This window comes from Ictalurus punctatus, chromosome 15 (genome assembly GCF_001660625.3).
Source record: "Ictalurus punctatus breed USDA103 chromosome 15, Coco_2.0, whole genome shotgun sequence".
Classification (NCBI taxonomy): domain Eukaryota; kingdom Metazoa; phylum Chordata; class Actinopteri; order Siluriformes; family Ictaluridae; genus Ictalurus; species Ictalurus punctatus.
This window is the reverse complement of record NC_030430.2, coordinates 22,136,584-22,151,730: the sequence shown is the minus strand read 5'-3', so window position 1 is coordinate 22,151,730 and position 15,147 is coordinate 22,136,584. Positions and strand designations below refer to the sequence as shown.

The following is a 15,147-nucleotide window of genomic DNA, read 5'->3' as shown; positions in this document are numbered from 1 at the left end:
CTAATATTTTGAGAATCTGGGTTTTTGATTTCCTTGAGCTGTAAGCTGTAATCATCAAGATTAATACAACAAAAAAGTATTTCATGTTGTGTGTAATGAATCTAGAGTATATGAAAGTTCCACTTTTTGAATTAAATTACGGGGGGGAATGAACTTTTCCATGATATCAATTTTTATTTTCAAAGACGCACGTGTGTATGAAGTTGTCCGCTCCATTGTAGCGCTTTAGTGTGTACATCAGTTCTATCCTGGATTTACAGAGCACTATATTAAGAATAAAACACTTGGTGGGTGTGCTGTTACAGGAAAACAACCAATGACGCAAAGGAGGATTACTGTTACCATCTTGAAGTTGATTAATTTCCTATAACAGAGTGTCTCAAAGGGTTTTATCCCTGGTATACCACAGAAATTTGCCAACGCTGAAAATTTCGATTCATTAACGAACGACATCCGTTTGTAGTATCATCTGTGAAACAAGTATGGTATAGAGTCTGCAAAGAATTGTTCTCTCTCCAGCCTCTCTCTTCAACCCCACCCCCGGCTCGAAGTTTATAAGACGTAAACATTTAATGTAGCTTGTCAAGTTTAAAGAACTTGTAATAAAACGCCGACTCTGGAGACTCTTTCCGAAACGTTAAGTAAAAACCGATGACTTCACCATGTCAGCACTTCCACGTAGGGTTTTACGATTTTTTTTTTTTAATCCAATTGAGTGGAGCGTAGCCTTTCACGTAAACAAGCACGCAAGTTGTTCCTGTAGACACAACACCGCGTTAGAACACGTGCGATAATATAAACCTGTGATTTTGAATTCCTGGTAGAGCTGCTGTTATGGAAGCACCTTCTGACCAATCAGAATCCAGCTCTTAACAGTGCTGTGGTGGAAGGGGAATGTAGTGAGCTCTCTATAGGGAAATATTTCTCTACTGAGAATTCACCGTAGAGCATGAGTCAGATCCTACTAAGATGCTCATTCAGTATTGGGGGGGGGTGAAGAAAGTGAACATTTCAAAAATATGGCAAAGACCTTTTTTATATATATATATATTACACACCATTTTCCACACTGTGCCAGTTTTGACATGAAAAGAGTTTGAATCATTTCAAAACATCCATCAGTGTCAGAAAGTTCTGAAGAAGCATTAAAGGCCTAGTTTCAGAACTGTGCCTTGCTGCAGTCAGCGCCATGCTCTGCTCAATTATCCTGATGAGGTGTGTGTGTGTGTGAATGTTTATTCGTTTTAGTGAAAGCCTGTGGGTTTTATGCCACCGGTGCACGTAACTGTCAGTGACGTGGGAACAGTTAACTCTTTCCTAGCCAGGCTGCAGAGAGAGAGATGACTGGCTGTGGCTCTGAGCACTGACTCGGCGAGTACTGGAATGACAAAGCAAACAGAAAGCCCGGTTACCTTACGCTCACACACACACACGCACGCACGGTGTGTCTCTCATACATACTTTCTTTCGTTCTTCTTCTGTTCTTGCACGTCACCTTCGCCTTTACCATGAGAGCGTTGAGTCATGAACTTCAGTAAAACAGTCCAGCAAAGATATCACCAATTTGACTTAAATGTAGCCAATTAGCCAAGACCATCTTTTGTGGATTTTGTTTTTAAACTCGGAACTAAATGCCGTAATGGAAAATTAGTCTCGGTAAATATATTCCTCAGAGCATATCCAGATCTATAAGTATGAACGCTTAATAGCTGGATACTCGTGCACACCAGTTTGCTTCAAATCTTCACCAAGGACTTTCAAGATGGCCGTATTTTCTTATTTCCGGTTCACAAAGCCATCAATCAACGCTATGTTCCTGATATGTAAACCTTAGAAACGAGTCTATCTATCCTGGGCGTGGTTTCTTCCAGGACGGCCCCGCCTTTATCCGCATGGCTCGAGGGTATGGTGTAAATCATATGCTACGACCTTCACCCTCTGCAGATCTCTGAACCGAACTGAACACACATGAGAACGTTTTAAGAATGATGTCGAACACCGACATTTATAGAATCGGTGAAGCTCTTCTTGTTGCGCAACACCTTTCCTGCCATTTTTTTTTTTAATTTGATGAGATGACTGTAGAAGTGCTATGAGTAGTTTTGATGGGTTTTATGGGTTTTGTGTGTAATGGTGCCTATATATGTCCTACTCGTTACACATCTCTAAATTACACACCATTCAGCATGACTGTGAGTAGAAGCAAGAAACAAATGACTCAAAAAGTCAAGATATTTTAAAAAAAAAAAGAGCAAAACTTAACACCTGTGAGTACTTTCCATCAACACCCCCGTTTTGTTTTCACTTATGATCAAAACAGTTTTATTATTTTTTTTAGAATCCTAAGCTCTCTGGGTATTTCTTATATAGGGTGTATACGTGTTCCAGACATATTATATAACTTTAGCGATCCTGTGGAAAATTACAGTGCAGGAGCAGAAAACAGCACGTATATCCAAGTTATATATGTGTGTGTGTGTGTGTGTGTATGTATAAAGATGTCAGTCCTCTTTCTTTAACAAACGTCATTTATTGTGATTTATGTGTAAAAATGTAACTGCAAGTTGTTTTTCTGTGACGTAGCGAAACCTCGTGAGCTTCCCGAGACTCGTCTTGAATCCGAGGTGGTTCCTAAAGTGGCCCGGATGACCGTCTCCGGAAAGAAGCAGACCATGGGCTTCGACGTGCCAAGGTAAGCTCGCCAGGAGCCGGGTTTCTTTCAGCAGAGTCCAGCACTGTTAGAACTTGAGTTGAGTAATTCAGTAGTTCAGTAATTCTTGGTTTTGTTAACCGGACTTTTTTGTTTTTTTGAATGTTCCGCCGCACACTGTGCGCCATAGTTGTACTATTTCACATGTGAAAATTCTAGGCCATGTATTGTGAAGATAAAAATGATTCATATCACAGTAACATTCATATTTAGGTGGTCTTTCAGCAGAGAAAGGGGACAGTGTGTGTGTGTGTGTGTGTGTGTGTGCTCGCAGCAATAAAACCACAGGAGTGGCTGCTGCTTATAGATTATTCAGATGAGCATGCAAACACAGAAATCCGCAGACTATCACCTCCCCACCTTAAACCACAGACCACACCCTTGGCGCTGGAGCAGGGAGGGTGGATTATGGGGTGTACAGTGTGTTCTGCAGGTGGTTCGACCTTTATACTCGCACAACTTGAGGAGCATAATACTGAACACTTAAGTAAAGCCTGAAAAATAACGTTGAAGCTTTGTTTGCTTTAGCATTTAAAATGAATTATTTACACATTCATGTAACGTGTTGACGCGAGTTTGTCACACGTCCGTCGTGCCGCAGTACCCAAGCAAACAAACAGACAGCCGTCTTTCCGAACGTTAACGGGATAGAACGGTGTTAACAATTAGACCTTGTCACAAATGTAGTTTTCTTGAGTTTCACAATTGAGCTATGTGTAATGAAAGGACAAATTCGAAAGCAAGTTATTGTTCCTATAGTAACGGCTTACTTGTATACCAATCAGCAATAACATTAAAAGCACTGACCGGTGAAGTGGATAACATTGAGTATGCTGTTACAGTGGCACCTGTCAAGGGGTGGGATGTATTAGGCAGCACGTGAACAGACTGTTATTGGGCAAGCGTGAGGATCTGAGGGACTTTCACAAAGGCCAAATTGTGATGGCTAGAAGACCGGGTCAGAGCAGCTCCAAAACTGAGGCAGTGTGATGCTCTGGGCAGTGTTCTGCTGGGAAACCTTGCGTCCTGACATTCATGCGGAGGTTACTTTGACACGTACCACCTACCTAAACATGGTTGCAGACCAAGTACACCCCTTCATGGGAACGGTATTGTATAATATTGTATAAGTCCGATCCATGGAAGCCCCACCTCACAACTTGCAGGGCTTAAAGGATCTGCTGCTAACGTCTTGGTGCCAGATCCCACAGCACACCTTCAGAGGTCTTGTGGAGTCCATGCCTCGACGGGTCAGAGCTGTTTTGGTGGCACAAGGGCGACCGACACACTATTATACAGGTGGTTTTAATGTTATGGCTGATCGGTGTCTAGCAGACACTCCAGAATAAACGTATTGAAAAACTGTGCATCTGCATCACTATATAGTGATGTTTGTTTAGGATTGTTGGAAGGAGTCTCCGGTGTCAGTGCTTTGACGAGCCTGCAATTTTGGAGATGCAACTATAAATGGATAATAAGTACAAAATGTCATTCTTTTAATAAATAAAATGTAATTGCGGACAAATTTGCTGTGTTATTAGGTGGGGGGGTGGGGGGGGGTTCATGACGCCTTACACTATTGATTATTTTCCTGTAACAGCGTAGCCTTAAGTGTTCTATTCCATTCTGGCAATATACAAAATTTCAGTCAACAGTTGTGTGTGAGACCAGGAGAAGAGAAAAATCACATTTACCACAAAATATTTTCCATAAACTGATGAGCTCATTTGGTTAAAAATGCCTTGTTGCGTCCGTGTAGCTCCGAGGAGAACGGAGTCAGCCCGTCCGTGCGCAGAGGTCCGAGCCCGGTAGCAGCTCCGGAGACTCCGTCTAAAGCGGCGTGTGTGGCGGAGGAATCGGCGGCCCCGACCCCGCCCCGCTCCACCAGTAAAAACAAACAGCAGCTCAACATCCGCACCGAGCTGGAGCAGAGGCAGGGAGGGAAACCACTCCTCAACCTCGTCGTCATAGGTACGCCTTCTCCGTCTAGCCGTCTGCAGTCTTATACATGATCCGGTCAACAATTAACCCTTTATCATTATTGTATACGCTTCCTGACTCTATGCTCAAACTTGAAGCATGAATGTCTGAATGTGTGCGCGCAGGCCACGTGGATGCGGGTAAGAGCACGCTCATGGGTCATCTCTTGTACCTGTTGGGGAACGTGAATAAACGCACCATGCACAAGTATGAGCAGGAGGCGAAGAAAGCTGGCAAGGCATCTTTCGCTTACGCCTGGGTGCTGGACGAGACCGGAGAGGAGCGAGACAGGTCGGTTTAACATACACGCACGTACGTCAAATCTACAGTACCAGCCTGAAGTGTTGATATGTGCAATGTTGTTTTTTTTTTTATTTTTATTTATTTATTTATTTATTTTCTTCCCCCTTTCCATTTCTGAAGGTTTTTGTTTGACGCATGTATAGTCAAGGCAATGCCTAGGTTGGAATTTGTTTCCGTAATATTTACCTTTTGAAACGCCCCCCCGGTAGTACCTTCAAGTCATTTCAGAATTACAGTAATTACAAACTTCCGACTTCCGACTCGACAAACTCGAGGACGCCCGATTTGCTTCCTGTGTCACTGCCTAACTGTGTATACGTTATTTCATAGTTTTCGCTTCTTCGTTATTATTGTCTAAAGTAAAAATGTGAAAGCAAGGCAAGCGCTTGCACGGCTGGAGGTTTGGCTTTTGGCTGTACAGTTCAGATGATCAGTGGTAACTTTGTCTATTAAACACTTTTTTTTTTTTTGCACTTCAGCAGACTTAAACGATGTTGTTTTTGTTATTATTATTTTTTTTCTAAATAGATTTTAATTAGTGTGTGCTTAAAAATACAATTTTATTATTATTATTTCTTTTTCTAAATAGATTTTAGTGTGTGCTTAAATACAATTTCATTATTATTATTATTATTACAAAGATTTCTTTATTTTGGTTCAATTTCATTACTTCATAAATGTTTCTCTCGCTCTCTCTCTCTCTCTCTCTCGCTGTGTCTCCTTCTCTCTTTCACTCTGTACCTCTTCTTCTCTGTCCATCTGCCTCAATTTGTGTGTCTCTCTTGACAATCTGTATTTCTTGTCTATTTCATGCTTTGTCTATCTTTTTGTTTTTCCTCTCTCCCTGTTGTCTCTCTGCCTGTCTCTCTCTTGTTCTCTCTGACTGTCTGTCTGTGTGTTTGTCCATCTGTGTCTCTTTCTCAGTCTTTGTCTCTCTCTCTCTGTGACTGTCTCCTATTTTCTGTCTGTCTGTCCGTCTCATCTCTCTCCCTCTTTCTCCTCCTGTCTTGCGCTCTGTCTCTCACCTCTGACCACCTCTCTCTCTCTCGTCTCTCTCTCTCTAACCCCCCCCCCCCATCTGTCTCTCCCTCTCGTCTCTGTGTCTCTCGTTTCTGTCTTCTGTCTTTCTTGGTCTGTCTTGTGAGGGGGAAATGATAAATTTTTTTCTTTGTACTAGCTCTGTTCGCTCCGTTCGTGCTCATCCGCGAATAATGCCGCTTGCGGTCACGTCATGGAGATTAGTACGGAACGCTCTTTCCTCTTACATTGACGCAATTATTGTCTTCAGGAATGTCTGCATATCTGCTAACAGCTTGAAACCACCAAACTGGCTCAAACCTCCTAGGACGCCCTTTTCGAGACTCGCAGATGTCCAGCTCTCCTTATCTTAAACTTATACGGTGCATGTGAGAGAGGAGTACTTCAGAGCGCTCTCATCTTCTATCCTGCTTTCTTCTAGCCTGTATTCATCTCTCTCTGTAATAAAACTTCTACACCTGAGAGGACGAGTCTACTGGTGTCTAGATTTCCGCCACAGTCTCTTGTCTCAATCTCTGTCTCTCCTCTCTCCCTATCCATCGTGCTCGGTCTCTCATCTCTGACCACTTCTGTCTTTTTTTTTTTTTCTTTCTTTTTTTTCCTCCCTCTCTCGTGTCTTTCTCTCATTTCTGTCTTCCTTGCTCTCTCTATCACTGTCTAGTCTCTCTCTCTCATTCTCTTTCTTGTTTGTTTTCTGTCTCTCATCTCATGCTTTCTGATAATCTCTCTCCCTCTCTCTCTCCCTCCCTCTCTCTCTCTCAGAGGGGTGACCATGGATGTGGGCATGACCAAGTTTGAGACCAACTCCAAAGTTGTGACCCTGATGGATGCACCAGGCCACAAAGACTTTATTCCTAACATGATCACTGGAGCAGCACAGGTATTAAAGATGAAGATTCTAGGTCTCATGGGCTGTGCAATGCTTGTTGGGTACTCTGTGTGTGCGCGTGTGCGCGCTTGTGTGTGTGTGTGTGTGTGTGTGTGTGTGCACGTTTGTGTGCGAGAGAGAGTTTTAGTGACTTTGCAAAAATTTGTTTCTGAAAGTCTGAATGAAATCTTTGCTTTGTAGATCGGGTGGCACCACAACTCTCTGTATGAGTGTGTTCCTTCTGTTTGGGCTTGTGTGAGTGAATGAAATTACTCACGGTCTACTGGCCGGATTTACTCATTTCCTTGAGTGTGGATGCTGAGTAAGGTGTTTGGTAGAGAGAAAGCAGTTCTGTATGTGTGTGTGCACTGAGAAAAGGGGCTTCAGTAGGGAGAAAGTGTGTGTGTGTGTGTGTGTGTGTGTGTGTTTGGGGGTTTCATTCTCATAAGTAATAAGCAGGTCTGTTTTTCAAGTTCAAATTTAACGATCATTTTAAATGTTTTTTTTTTTTTAAGCACGGGGAAATTTTTTGTAGAATCGACTGCAAAAGTTTGAGATTGTATTGTGGTAAGAGTCTCACCACGTGCCCTAAATCTAAACTTTAAACCTGCAGAAATAGGCACAATTTATTTAATTAAAAAAGAAAAAAAGAAAAAAAAAAAGGCAAAATAGTCTGTCTTGTGTTAATAATCCGTCTATCATATGTATTTGAAAATGCACAGGATAAACCAGGAATGTAAAATAAAACCTACGGCTTTACAAACTGAACACACACGACCAAAAAAAATGTATTTAAGGTGTTGAAACCTTCACCACCCAGAAAAATATCATGTGGTATAACCCTGCATTAATGAGAAGAATGATATTTTGCTCATGTACCTTTTACAGAGCATGGGGAGAAATGTCTGCTTTGTGTAAGACATCGTAATTTCTTTCTTGGTTTAAACATTGTATTTACATCTTTTGAAAGATTTCATACATGTTTGAGTCATTTTTAAAATCCCCCTTTTTTTTTTTTTAAATTAAGACAGAAAATGATATAAAACCACAAAAAAACCCACATTCATGCATTAAATAAGCTGTTGCAGTTACAGTTCTTACCTAATTGCACAGTTTTGCACCAAATTTAATTGTTTATATACATGTTTTCTCTGGTAGCACTATCTGACTTGAGTGGTTGTGCCACCTGACTCTCAAATTAAACAGGCACAACCTGACGTCGTAAACGGTACCAGCCTCAAAACTGCTACTACTGACCTTGTCATTGCATCGTTACGGTGACTTGAGGTCTTGTTTTATGATGCGAGACCCTCTCTGTCTTTAAATCCATGCCAAAATAAAAGTCTTCGGTTCTAGGCCACGCCCCATCCCATTTGTGGAAATTAGAATTTTCCACTGAGAGTTGAATCATTCCGCAGGATTTTCTGACTGTAAAGGTTTCAAACATATCATGCCAAACTATTTTATTTATTTCAGAATTTACTTGAATAAATTTGCCTTCTTAATCCGCACGTATGGTCAGTCGGTCGCACCACGTGACCTATGCCAAAAATGAGTCAAACGAATTTTTATTTTGCTTATATATTCACGTTAAGTGGACGTTAGAGTAATGTGATGTGTCATGTATTTATTAAAATATTCTCTAGGAAATTATAGGACATAACAAACAAACAAACAAACAAACAAACTAACAAATAAATAAATAAATAAATGCATGTCATGGCCCTGACCCTCTACCATTTTTTGGGGGTTGTATCTGTGTGATGCAATATTATAAATCTTTTTTCAGACCATCACATATTTCATGTCATGTGGTGATATTTCTAGTAATCAGCCAGCCAATGATGACTTTGAACAGATAATATATACAACAGCCATCACAAAGGCTGTTTAAGAATGCTGTGGGAAAACAACCGCAAGAATACCTACGACGGTATTGAGGACAAAAACGAATGTGTGGACCTCATTCGATTGACAAGTAAACACACGCAGGCCAGCGCCAATTAAACCACACCCAAATTAAACACCGCTCGACATTCATTTGTTTAGTGAGTAATAGACCTGCACAAATAGCGGTTCTGTAGTGTAAATAACGCCGAAGGCCGTTGTCCTGGATGGTAGTAATGTGAGCCTTGTTTTCGTGATGTTCTTTGATCACTGGCCAACTCGCGCTGTCTGCGTCAGACCTGTGAGTAATCGCTAACTAACAGCGCGACACAGCGAGACAACCAGCGCGAATATGAAACGGGCTGGAAATATGAAACCAATTTGTCATCATTTTCAGAAACAACATTTTAAGAAACGTTTGAATCGTTTCAGGCTTCTTCTCGACCAATCTTCTTACCGGGTTAATGATACCGTTTTGACTTCCACAAATTTATGGCTTAACGTGCGGTTGTACTACTTTACTCACATAGATTGTCACTCCTGAGCTGACTTTCAGGCAAAAAAATTCATCGATTTGCATATTGCTAAGGCAAATGAGCATATGTTATTTTGCTCATGTGTAATTTGGCCCACACTGTGAATGTTTAGCTTTCTCTGCTGGGTGTGTGTGTGTGTGTGTGTGTGTGTGTGTGTGTGTGTGTGTGTTGATGTGTTAGTGATGTATGCCAGTTTGGGGAAATTTAAGGCTGAGTAAGTGTGTGAGTTTGTCGGAGCTGTTATTAGTAATTTTGGGAGAGGGATTTGAAGCAGCGGGTGTGTGTGTGTGTGTGTGTGTGTGTGTGTGTGTGTGTGTTCAGGCAGACGTAGCCGTGTTGGTGGTGGACGCCAGTCGGGGAGAGTTCGAGGCCGGGTTTGAGGCCGGTGGTCAGACCAGGGAACACGCGCTCCTTGTTCGATCTCTCGGCGTCACACAACTTGCTATCGCTGTTAACAAGATGGACCAGGTGAGTAACCATGGTGACCACAACATCCACAGTTACCACAGTCGTGTCAATCAAAATTTCCCTCAGCCTCTGGGAACTCCTTCTCTGCCTTTCTCTCATCGTGTGTGTGTGTGTGTGTGTGTGTGTGTGTGTGTGTGTGTGTGTGTGTAACTTCAGGTGAACTGGCAGCAGTCGAGGTTCCAAGAAATAACTTCCAAACTTGGCCAATTTCTCAAGCAGGCTGGTTTCAAGGTACGACACCGTGCTTTTGTTTGCTACACGAATGTAATTGTGGTGATCTTTGCACAAGATACGCCAAGTTGTGTGTTTGCACCTCTCTGAGAAGTCCAACACAGATTTTTATCACATTGAATGACTCATTTAATACACTGGAGTTCAGAGAAACTCATGTTCTTATATGGCTACAGCTTAATCATACTTGTGTTGGTTTCCTGGTATGATTATCATCTGCTGATTTGTCCTCTGTATTCAGAAATGAGAGAGAGATGATCTCATCTGCAGAAGAGACCGCCCATGGCTTCAGGGAGATGCACCGGCTGGAAATTAGTTTGAAATTTCAGGGACATTTCATACAGCATTTTTACATTTTACTTCGGTCTTGTCTGTAACTTCTTTGCAAGTTGAGCCGGTGATTTGTAGGAGAACCTGCACGCACGACCATATTTCGAAAAATCCAGAAGAAAAAGAGAAATGTAGAAGTATCTTACATTTCAAACTGTAGTACAGTTATAGGGGAAAAAGTATGAAAGGTACTTATTTTCCAGATCTGGAAATTATCTTAAAAAAAAAAAAAAAAGTTTGGAAGGTTTGGTTGACAAACTAAGATCCCGATCAACCACTGATCAGCCATAACATGAAAACCACTGACAGGTGAAGTGAATAACATTGATTATGTCGTTACAGTGGCACCTGTCAAGGGGTGGGATATATTAGGCAGTGAGTGAACAGTCAGTTCTCGAAGTTGATGTGTTTGCAGCAGGAAAAATGGGCGAGTGTAAGGATCTTAGCGACTTTGTCAAGGGCGAAATTGTGATGGCTGGACGTCTGGATCAGAGCATCGTCAAAACAGTAGGTCTTGTGAGGTGTTCCCGGTATGCAGTTTTTAGTACCTACCTAAATTGGTCCAAGGAAGGACAACCGGTGAACCAGGGACAGGGTCATGGGCGCCCAAGGCTCACTGATGCGCATTGAGTGACGGCTAGCCCGTCAGGTCCGATTCCACAGAAGAGCTACTGCAGCACAAATGGCTGAAAAAGTTAATGCTGGCTCTTATAGAAAGGTATCAGAACGTGCAGCTTCCACAGACCGGTCAGAGTGCCCATGCTGACCCCTGTACACCGGTGAACGGGCATGTGAGCATCAGAACTGGAACATGGAGCAATGGAAGAAGGTGGCCTGGCCTGATGAATCATGTTTTCTTTTACATGATGTGGACAGTCGGGTGCGTCAAGGATACACTTTGGGAAGAATGCAGTATGATGCTCTGGGCAATGTTCCGCTGGGAAACCTTGGGTCATGGCATTCATGTCGATGTCACTTCGACACGTACCACCTACTTCAACAGTGTTACAGACCAAATACACACCTTCATGTCAACAGTATTCCCTCATAGCAGTGTCCTCTTTCAGCAGGATAATGCGTCCTGCCACGCTGCAGAAATTGTTCAGAAATGAATTGAGGAACATGACAAAGAGTTCAAGGTGTTGACTCGGCCTCCGAATTCCCCAGATCTCGATCCGATCGATCATCTCTGGGATGTTCTGGACAAACAAGTCCGATCCATGGAGGCCTCGCAACTTACAGCACTTAAAGGATCTGCTGCTAACGTCTTGGTGCCAGATCCCACAGCAAATGCACACAAATTAGAAATGTACACTTTCTAAAATATATGCTGTTTATATTTATATATATATATATATATATATATATATATATATATATATATATATATATATATATATATATATATATATATATATATATATATATATAAAATACATTGGACCATATTTGTAAAGAATGTGAGACTAGTCATGAGACTATTTAGAGCAGGCTTAACAGCTTTGCTTTGTTATTGTTGTGTAATTATATTTTTTATTAAGACTATATCGGTAATTGCGGATAGGTTATGTGCTTTGTCCTCTCGTGTTAATGTGTCACTTGCAATGTGCTTACAGGAGAGTGATGTGTATTACATCCCTACCAGTGGCCTTTCAGGACAGAATCTCACCACCAGGAGTACTGAAGCAGCGCTCACAGCCTGGTACAAAGGCCCGTGTCTACTGGAACAGATAGGTGTGTATGTCCATGTGGCGTAGGTTTAGGTGTTTTACAGTGTTGCAGAATCCTGAGAAACTGCTTCTCTATGTGCATGCATAACAAACCAGTGTAAGGGACCGGTGTTGGTATATTAACTAGGATTTTCCAGCGGTTAACCCATGCGCGAACCCACACACAAACGGTAAGATCGCAGCATGCTCAGCATGATTCCGTTGACTCACAAAAAAAGCCCCCAGACCATTCATCCTGAGCCTCATCCAGGCCTTAAGATCCTGCAGATGCTGTGAAAAAGTCTTAGGCATCCTCATTTTTTAATACAAATTGTCGGCTTCTTCTGCTCTTGAGTCTACGATCAGAACCGTACATAGGAAGGTTATGAAATCTGGCACACAGATGTGATGGTCTGAATTGATCCCATAGCAAATTCGGAGTTGCTATCTCGAAAACTCTAACGCCACCAACAGCTTAAAAAGTTGTGCTCATGTTTATATTAATAACTTTTAAACTGTGAGGACCAGAAACAAAATTAACGCCCCCCCCCCCCCCCCCCCCCCCGATTCCTTGACTCGAGACGAATGCACCCGACGACGTAATTTTCCGTAATTAAACATTTTTCCACTGTTTAGAATTTTATGGAAAACACTTTTTCAAACTCCTCCTAGACCATTTATCCCTTTTTCACAAATTCCGAATCGGATCATCTTCGGACCATGCTGACAAAAAGTTATTCATGTCAAACCGTTCTCGAATAACGCGCAAACGAATTTGACAGTGAACAAGCCGAAAAGGGCGTGAGGCTGTATTTCCCCAGTGTATTCAGACCAAACTTGGTATATATGTCATAGGCATCGTGACTCGAGGGTACCTGCGCAGTTTCTGAACAGCGCCACCTAGTGCTCACGAGATGACGAGCACAGTTTTGCTTTCCGATTTTTTTACCAAAATCGACACAAATCATCTTCGGTCCATGCCAGCAATAAGTTATCGATTTTATGTGGATGGACCAAACCGAACCGTCACCCATGCTCATGATGCTTGCTTAGCTCCTTACTTTGCCTCTGTTGTGCTTGGCCCCATAATTGCTGCTTGCAGCTATATTTATAATAATAATAAGAATTATTATTATTATTCGCTTAGTAAATAAAGCATTTTAGATTTTCTTATCATTACTTTTCCAACCAAAAAATTCAACATTAGAGAAATATTTGCATGTCAGTAAAGAAAGTCATATTTTACACATTAGACCAGTTCTCAGACCAAGAGCGACAAAATCAAATGTACCGGAGACTGCTGATGCATTTTTAAAGGCACCCAAAATGGACTTTGTTCAGTTTATTACTGTGTACTGCTCTTTAAAGTAGATTTCTTTACACGTGCTAAAGGCTACGTCCACGCTGTCCGTTTCTGCCTCAGTTGACTTTTGGAAATAACCTTGAGATTATTTCTGCTGAAACTGCAAACTCCTCCATCTGAGTCTTTTGTCATTTTCAACATGAATGGTTTTATTGATACAGGTGTAGGTGGAGTAATCCATGTGTTATTAATTGGGATAAGTGATGGGATATCATTTCCTTTCATATATCACGTTACCTGAAGACATGTTCATGATGCATAATATGTTTGGCTTTGTTTGCAAAACAGCAGGGGAACATATAAAATTTTAAAAAAAAACTTTAAACATACAAAAACAGCTCCGGTCATCTTACTATGAGCAGTGCTGTATTTTTATCGACCTTTGTACTATACTTGAAATACTTTCAGTGTCTCACAATATCAGTATCATATTGAGTATATTTAAATTGAGAACACATTTCATTGTTCTAGTACTATTTGTGTATGTTAAATGTTGTTTAATAGCACAAAAATAAAATAAAACCTATATTACTTGTTCTGCTCTCTGTCGCCTGACCTAAATCCGTCGTAATCTTTACTGAATGTTTTGGCCAAACGACCCTTGTGTCACATGATGTAGAAAAAATGGCTTCATATGAATGCATGTGAATGACAACTTCGCGCCTTTTTCCGGTGGCTGAATCTGAAAGGGCATCTATTAAGCATAGTGTTGCTTAAAATAAAATCATTTGGGGTTGGGCTGCATGTATTCAGTTCCCGAAGGAATTCTGACCAGACTTTACCGCCCCCACAGTTATTTCTGTTTATACCTGCCCACAGTATTTTCTAACAGACTTACTTAGATCTGCACCACACACACACACACACAAAAAGTAAAAAAAATTAACAAATGTAACTGTTTTTTTCTCTCTCTCTCTCCCTATTGTAAGGTTACTATAAACCAAATGTTTGATTATGAAACTTTTTTTTTTTTTTACTAATTTGAAGCTGAAATTAGTCTTGTTCTATTGATAGTTTTATTGATTCAAATTTTAAACATTTCTTTCTAGACCGAAGCCACATTATCTGCCAATTGAATTTTTTTTAAAAAGCTTGAAATTAGTAAAAGCATCCAAAAAAAAAAAAAACGAGCTTACTAATCTTATATTTGATTTATATTAATCTCATAATAATAAATATAAATATATAGATCAATTTGCCCATATTTCAAGTTATTTTCACTTGGAATACTTTTTTTTTTTTTTTCCCTTGTATGTCATTTTGATAATTAATTTAATGGTCCTGAGATTGTCTACTCTGTCTTTTAGAGAAATCCAAATATAGGGTATTATTATTATTATTATTATTATTATTATTATTATTATTATTATTATTATTATTATCATTATTATTATTAGTAGTAGTAGTAGTATCATTAACATTGGATGTTGGGAATGTCATGATGCAGAAACGAGTCACACGACAAGTGCAGGGAAAAACAATAAAACCAGTCTGTTTTCTTTGCGCTATGCAAATGATCAGAAATACAAATCATTTTCATTCACGAGCATTCGGAGCATGCAGGACTGCGGTAGACGGCTTATAGTCCAGTTGCGTATAAAGGCTACATCTGTACTGTAAATGTAATCCTGACCATCAAAGTGACTGCGTAAACGGTCAGCGTTGTTGTTGTTGTTGTTTTCGTTTTCATCCCCTGTGGTCGCTGCAGAGCCGTGCACGGTTTT

At 40.8% G+C, this 15,147-nt stretch overlaps 1 protein-coding gene across 2 annotated transcripts in view; it reads left to right on the top strand.

Moving 5' to 3' along the window:
- hbs1l (HBS1-like translational GTPase) overlaps window positions 1-15,147 on the top strand; it is a 45,408-nt gene that overhangs the window by 22,421 nt on the left and 7,840 nt on the right. For both annotated transcript variants that reach the window (XM_017487481.3, XM_053686489.1), the window contains 7 exons: window positions 2,584-2,692; window positions 4,470-4,681; window positions 4,816-4,981; window positions 6,794-6,911; window positions 9,644-9,790; window positions 9,947-10,021; window positions 11,968-12,085. In XM_017487481.3, coding sequence (XP_017342970.1) covers window positions 2,584-2,692; window positions 4,470-4,681; window positions 4,816-4,981; window positions 6,794-6,911; window positions 9,644-9,790; window positions 9,947-10,021; window positions 11,968-12,085 — 945 coding nt within the window. The remainder of the gene's footprint in view (window positions 1-2,583; window positions 2,693-4,469; window positions 4,682-4,815; window positions 4,982-6,793; window positions 6,912-9,643; window positions 9,791-9,946; window positions 10,022-11,967; window positions 12,086-15,147) is intronic.